Genomic DNA, 5,728 nt, shown 5'->3' on the forward strand with positions numbered 1-5,728 from the left:
TGGCACACAAAAGGCATTCAGTAGTATTGGTATATGAATAAACTAATGAATAAATGAGTAAACGAATGAGTGAGTGAGTGAATGAATGTTTCTCCATGATAGGAGACACCACAAATGACCTAGGACACACTTCTATCTGTCTCTTTCGAGATGGTGAAAGCCATCCCAGGACCTGAGCTTAGTCCGCCCTCAGGCCCTTTCTCCCAGTCCCAGAGGCCACAGCCAGATGCTATAAGCTCCAAAAAGATGCTTCCCCCGCTTTCTCCCCACCTCCACTCCTGACAATGACCAGGCAGAGGCGGGAGTTGTGCAACTCAAATAATGAAGCTTTACTGATTGCCAGGAAGGGGCAAGGGTGAGGCAGGACTCAAGTGTGAAGTGCTTGGGGGGCAAGAGGGGTATCCCCCAGCGAGATCTGTGTCCACATGGGGGGGCCTCCTAGGCCTGAGCAATGCTGAGCAGCCTCAGTTCTTGGTGCGAAGAACCTGCTCGTGAGTGGACACCACCTTGCCATCGTGCACATCCATGACCTTGGTGCGGATCTGGCGACTGGAGGAGGTCACTGGGGAAGAGGGGACAGAGGGTGTTACAAGCAGTGGACAGGCAATGGAGAAATCAGGAGCAGGGAGACCAGGAAGTTGATGGGACTTAAATGAACTATCTCCCTGCTGCCCTCTGCCCTGATTATCACTTCGCTCACAGCTCTTATCCCAGCACTGATACCATCAACACATTTTTTTCAGACTAGAGCTCCCTAAGGTCAGGAGCAGAGTCTGTGTCCTCAGACTGGAGGTTCCTAAGAACTCAAACCGGACTGGTTCAGTCCAGATCAACCCAAGTGAACTGGTCTCGGCAGGAAGAGTCACATGGTGGGGAGGGGAGGCCTGTCCTTGGTGCTGACCACCAGAACCATGGGGTCTGCCACAGACACCATGTGACAGAAGTAAAAAGTGGAGGCCACTAGCTCCTAACTCTAAGGAAGATTTAGAAAATGCCTTCTTCTACCCAAGGAGATTTATAAGGGATCCTGGGTGAGAAAATTCTAGCTCAACCCCTCAAAAAGCCAACTCCCTAGACCTGCTGGGAGACAGGAAGTGGTGATGAGTCCAGGCTTGAGGAGGAGGAAGGTCTTACCATCTCTGGAGGACTGAGAGCCAGAGGAGAACTGGGAGGAGGAGAGGCTATGAAGACAGAAAAGGGCAAGATCATTAGACACATGGAGTAGAGCAGGTGAATAATTGTGGGGGGCAGGACTGGGATGGGGGTGCTGGGCACTCACTGGGCATCCTCGCCCTCCAGCAGGCGGCGGTAGGTGGCGATCTCCTGCTCCAGCCGTGTCTTCACGTCCAGCAGGATATTGTATTCGTGGTTCTGCTGCTCCATCTCGCAGCGCAGCTGGGACAGCTGCTCCTCCACGTTGCCAATCAGGTCCTGAATCTGGGCCAGCTGCATGCAATAGCGGCCTTTGGTCTCCTCCAGGCTGTTCTCCAAGGATGCTTTCTGTGAGGGAGGGAAAGATCAGCGATCAATGTGGGTAGTCATTCCCTTTCCTCCTAGTCCTGAGTCCAATCCACGCCTGGCAGCTCCCCTACCATGCTGAGCTGGGACTGCAGCTCGATCTCTAGGTTCTGCACAGAGCGCCGGAGCTCGGAGATCTCGCTCTTGCCACTCTGCACCAGTTCGCTGTTGGTGGCCACCTCACGGTTCAGCTCCTCTGTCTGCAGAAAAGAAAAAAATCATTCACACTAGAAGTTCCTAGAAAGCGGGTCTCCTGGGTCCCTTCCACCCAGGATGACACCCACCTTGCTGAAGAACCAGTCTTCGGCATCCTTGCGGTTCTTCTCCGCCATCTTCTCGTACTGGTCGCGCATCTCATTCAGGATGCGGCTCAGGTCCACACCAGGGGCGGCATCCATCTCCACGTTGACATCTCCGCCCACCTGGCCTCTCAGAGCGTTCATCTCCTGCACAACCAAAGCACAGTCCACAGTCAGGAGCCTCACTGTGGCAGCCAGTTGGGGTTCCCCGGTCAGAGGTGTTCCTGGCCTGAGCATTGCCCTCCCCTATCTCAATTCCATCCCTTCCCTCCCAGCTCATCTTCTAAGCTGGCCCTCACCTCCTCGTGGTTCTTCTTCAGGTAGGCCAGCTCCTCCTTCAGGCTCTCGATCTGCATCTCCAGATCAGCTCTGGACAGGGTCAGCTCGTCCAGCACCCGGCGCAGGCCGTTGGTGTCGGCCTCCACACTCATGCGCAGGTTCAGCTCTGTCTCATACCTGGAATGACCCGAGAGAAAAGGAATGAGACACCCATCCTGGCCACACTGAAGGCTTTGTTCTTTGCCCCCTGCAGCTTCTTCCCTTAGCCGGCACCCTGTGGGTGGTTTAGGGAGTCAGTCTTGAAAATGGCATGGTTGGACACAGCACCCATTGATGGCTCAGATCTGAACATTCCTGGGGGCAGGGAGTAAGGCCGTTCATCATTCTGTAGAATTCAGGGAGGGGAAATGCTTCTGGCCTCACAACCAATAGCACGCAGGCCTCCAAGTATGACTGCCTCCTGCACTTCAAGAGCAGGTGGGGAAGTAAGGAACACCTCTCCCTAAAGCAATGGCACCCAAACCTGGCTGTGGATCAGAATCACTCAGGTAGTCTGTTAAAAATAACTGAATGAGAACTCCAAGGGTAGGGCCCAAGAATCTTGTATTTTTACAAGCACCCCAAGGGGTTTTCACGTGGCCATCCTGGCAACTAGTCCGCTTTGTTTAGGGACCACCCTGGGGAGATTGCACATCCTAAGCCACCACTGCAAACTTACTTGGTACGGAAGTCGTCAGCAGCCAGACGGGCATTGTCAATCTGCAGGAGGACATTAGCATTGTCCACAGTGGCCGTGAGGATCTACAGGTGGAGAGGACAGAGGTCGTTGGTCAAACGGCCATCACTAGCCAGACGTCACTGAAGCCTGCATACATCAGGCCTTTGCTTTCCTGCTCTCACCGGAGTCTCCCCTTCTCCCAAAGCCTTTGCCACAGCAGCCTAAGGATAAGCTGCAGTGGTCCAGCTTTGACCCAGGACTTTGCTGACTCCTGATCAGAAGAATGGACAGAAACAGCCCTGGCCTTGGAACCAAAAGCCCTTGAGTTGTGGTCCTGGTTCTACCACTAATGGGTTGCAGGGCCTCAATTTCCCTATCTACGGAGGAGAGGAGTGACCTAAGGATTCTCCTCTTTCTGCATCAGCCAGCCCTGCCAGTCTTCCACATTCCTTTTCAAGCCTGCAAGAGCATGGGACCTCAGGTGGGGCTCTCCCCAAAGAGGAGACCCAGCTAGCACAGGGGATGAGAAAAGAAGAGGCAGAAGAACAAGAACAAAGATTGAACCCTGGATTGGATGGAGTTCCCTCCCTCATCATCTAATTTACCTAATCCACACAAGGCATCAGAGCCAGACGCCAAGAAGCAGGATCAGTGGAGAGGGCTCCCAGGGTGAGGTTGGAGCAGGGGGTAGGGGTGGGGCTGGAATCAGGTGACACAAGTCCCCCAGGCTCCCTCCTGTGCAGGGCATGTAAGGTGGGTCACCACTGATTGTCTCTGTGGGGTTTTTGTGTGCCCCCCCCAGCTGTGGGGAGGGGCCGGTGCCAGGGCTCATGGGCGGCAGCCGCCACAGCCCAGACTGATGAGCTAATGAGTGGTGTGGGTGTCTAGCCCGGTCCCGTTACAGCCTCGCTCTTCCCCTGTGCTGGGCAACAGGCAGCTGCCTCCTGTGCTACCAAGTGGGCACAAGGGTTCTAGCCTCAGCCCTGCCATTGATTTGCTGGGTGGCCTTGAGCAGGTCCCAGCACCTCTCAAAGCTTTGTCCTCTTCCTCTATAAAATGTAAGGGTAGGAATCCCCAGTCTCACATGGCCTGGGGTCTGGACCTGAGCTAGGCCAGAGAGACATGGACCCGCTCTGCCGGAGGTGTCTGGAGCCAGAAGAAGGGATCTGGGGTTGGAGCCTGCCCTGTCTTGGAATCTAAAGATTTCAGCAGCCTGAGGCATCTATTGCTCCAGAGTGAGGTCGCTGGGACGGCAAGTCCTGCTGCGCAATCCACACACCTTGCTCCGCAGCTCCTCGATGGTCTTGAAGTAGGGGCTGTAGTCCTTGGTCTCAGCTGGCCGCTGCCTCTGGTACCAGTCGCGGATCTTCACCTCCAGGTCGGTGTTGGCCTCCTCCAGGGCGCGCACCTTATCCAGGTAGGAGGCCAGGCGGTCGTTGAGGTTCTGCATGGTCACCTTCTCGCTGCCGGAGAGGAGGCTGCCATCGCCACCGCCGAAGCCCCCGCCGAAGCCCCCGCCGAAGCCACCTCCAAGGCCACCACCAAAGCCAGCCCCGAGGCCACCACCGTATCCTCCACCAAAGCAGCTACCCAGGCCCCCCCCGAAGCTGCTGCTGCTGAAGCCGCCGCCGTAGCCGCCCCCCAGGCCGCAGGCCCCCCCAGAGGAGTAGCGGGAGGTGGAGACCGACAGGCCCCCGTAGGCGCTGGGGGCCCGGCAGGAGCCTCCGGCCAGGACAGAGGACATGCGGCTGGAGCCACCGCCGATGCCACAGGAGCCCTTCATGGAGCTGGAGGAGGTGAACTGGCGGCTGCAGGTGGTCATGGTAGAGGAGGGAGGTGAGTGAGCGAGCGAGCGAGTCAGCAGAGGAGAGAAAGGTGCTCAGGTAAGTTGGAATAGGATGTGGGTGCTTTATACTCCTGAGTAGGGGGCGGGACTGGCATTTTCCATTCCCCTTGGCTTTCATCACCCACAGGCCAGTGCCAACTCCCAGTCAGATCCCTCCCCTCCCCCGCCTCATCACGTCTGTCATATTTTACTGGAAACTCATTGTTTGGGGTGTTTTTGGTTTCTTGTCCCGCCAGGCGTGATTCACACAGGAGGTGTGGGCCTGCAGGCTACACTTTCGCATCTGGCCCTGGGAACTGCGGCCCTCGGGAGCCCGCACGCCGGGCTCGGCCAGGTGGCAGGGAAGAGGGCCTCTGCACCATAAATGTGGTGACCTGTGAGTCTCCCATTAACCAGGTGGGCCTCTGACATCCACCAAGAGGAAGCCCATCACCCCAGGGGGTACCTGGCTGGAGAAGGGCCATCCTGGCAAGGTTGCGTGAGGCTCAGCGATGCCCTCTCAGCATCACCATCTATCAAAAGAGACAAGAAGTTCCTGGGGGTCTTCCCAGATCTGACCTGCTAGGCTGTGCTAAGAAGCCTGTCACATCCAGTCCGGTGGCTCAGGCTTCCACCCTGACACCCCCCTTGAAGGGAAATGCACGCAGCCTTCCCAGCCCTGGGCACAGGCTCCGAGATCCTCCACACACCTGTGGGTGGGCCCATGACATTGGCTGGCCCCGAGCAGGCAGCCAAGGGCAGGTGGCATCTCAGGCACAGCCAGAGCCGGGGTAAAAGAGCATGGAGTCAGACGGCGTCCTGGCTCTGTACCCCGGTGCCACCCAGGACCTGATATTTCTCTGAGCCTCAGTTTGCTCGTCTGTAAAGTGGGGGTAAATATCATCTGCCCTGCCTAATGCAGGGTAAGCCCTGAGAATCCAACGTGGTAGTGTACGCGAATGGGGTTTGGTAAGCCAAGCGTGGTGCAAAGTCTGGTGAGCATTGTTGTAGCCTAGTCTGGGCCCAGAGAGGGTGGAGCCACACCCCTGGAACAGGACAGGAAAGCCTCTTTCCTTCTAGCCCCAGGTG

At 56.8% G+C, this 5,728-nt stretch overlaps 1 protein-coding gene across 2 annotated transcripts; it reads right to left on the reverse strand.

Annotated features, from left to right (window-relative positions):
* Nucleotides 1–305: 305 nt before the first annotated feature.
* On the reverse strand, nt 306–4,684 carry KRT14 (keratin 14). 2 transcript variants are annotated; one of them, XM_032396507.1, is made up of 8 exons: nt 4,094–4,684; nt 2,815–2,897; nt 2,117–2,273; nt 1,803–1,964; nt 1,593–1,718; nt 1,280–1,500; nt 1,135–1,181; nt 306–562 (listed from the first exon to the last, which is right to left on the reverse strand). In XM_032396507.1, exons 1-8 carry the CDS (start codon nt 4,634–4,636, stop codon nt 465–467), a joined length of 1,437 nt encoding a protein of 478 aa, XP_032252398.1. In that variant the 5' UTR covers nt 4,637–4,684; the 3' UTR covers nt 306–464. The 2 variants fall into 2 exon arrangements, with proteins under 2 accessions (XP_032252398.1, XP_032252399.1); XM_032396508.1 differs by lacking the exons at nt 306–562; nt 1,135–1,181 and having other exon boundaries at nt 1,276–1,500; nt 4,094–4,341; nt 4,378–4,684.
* Nucleotides 4,685–5,728: the final 1,044 nt, after the last annotated feature.

Source organism: Phoca vitulina, unplaced genomic scaffold (genome assembly GCF_004348235.1).
Source record: "Phoca vitulina isolate PV1807 unplaced genomic scaffold, GSC_HSeal_1.0 scaffold92, whole genome shotgun sequence".
Classification (NCBI taxonomy): domain Eukaryota; kingdom Metazoa; phylum Chordata; class Mammalia; order Carnivora; family Phocidae; genus Phoca; species Phoca vitulina.

Excerpts from the sequence above, each read along its gene's own strand:
- KRT14 (XM_032396507.1), bottom strand. The coding sequence starts at position 4,636 with ATGACCACCTGCAGCCGCCAGTTCACCTCCTCCAGCTCCATGAAGGGC. Across the intron at positions 1,965-2,116 it reads TGAAGAAGAACCACGAGGAG|GAGATGAACGCTCTGAGAGG; the intron begins GTGAGGGCCAGC and ends TTGGTTGTGCAG. Across the intron at positions 1,719-1,802 it reads AAGACTGGTTCTTCAGCAAG|ACAGAGGAGCTGAACCGTGA; the intron begins GTGGGTGTCATC and ends TCTTTTCTGCAG.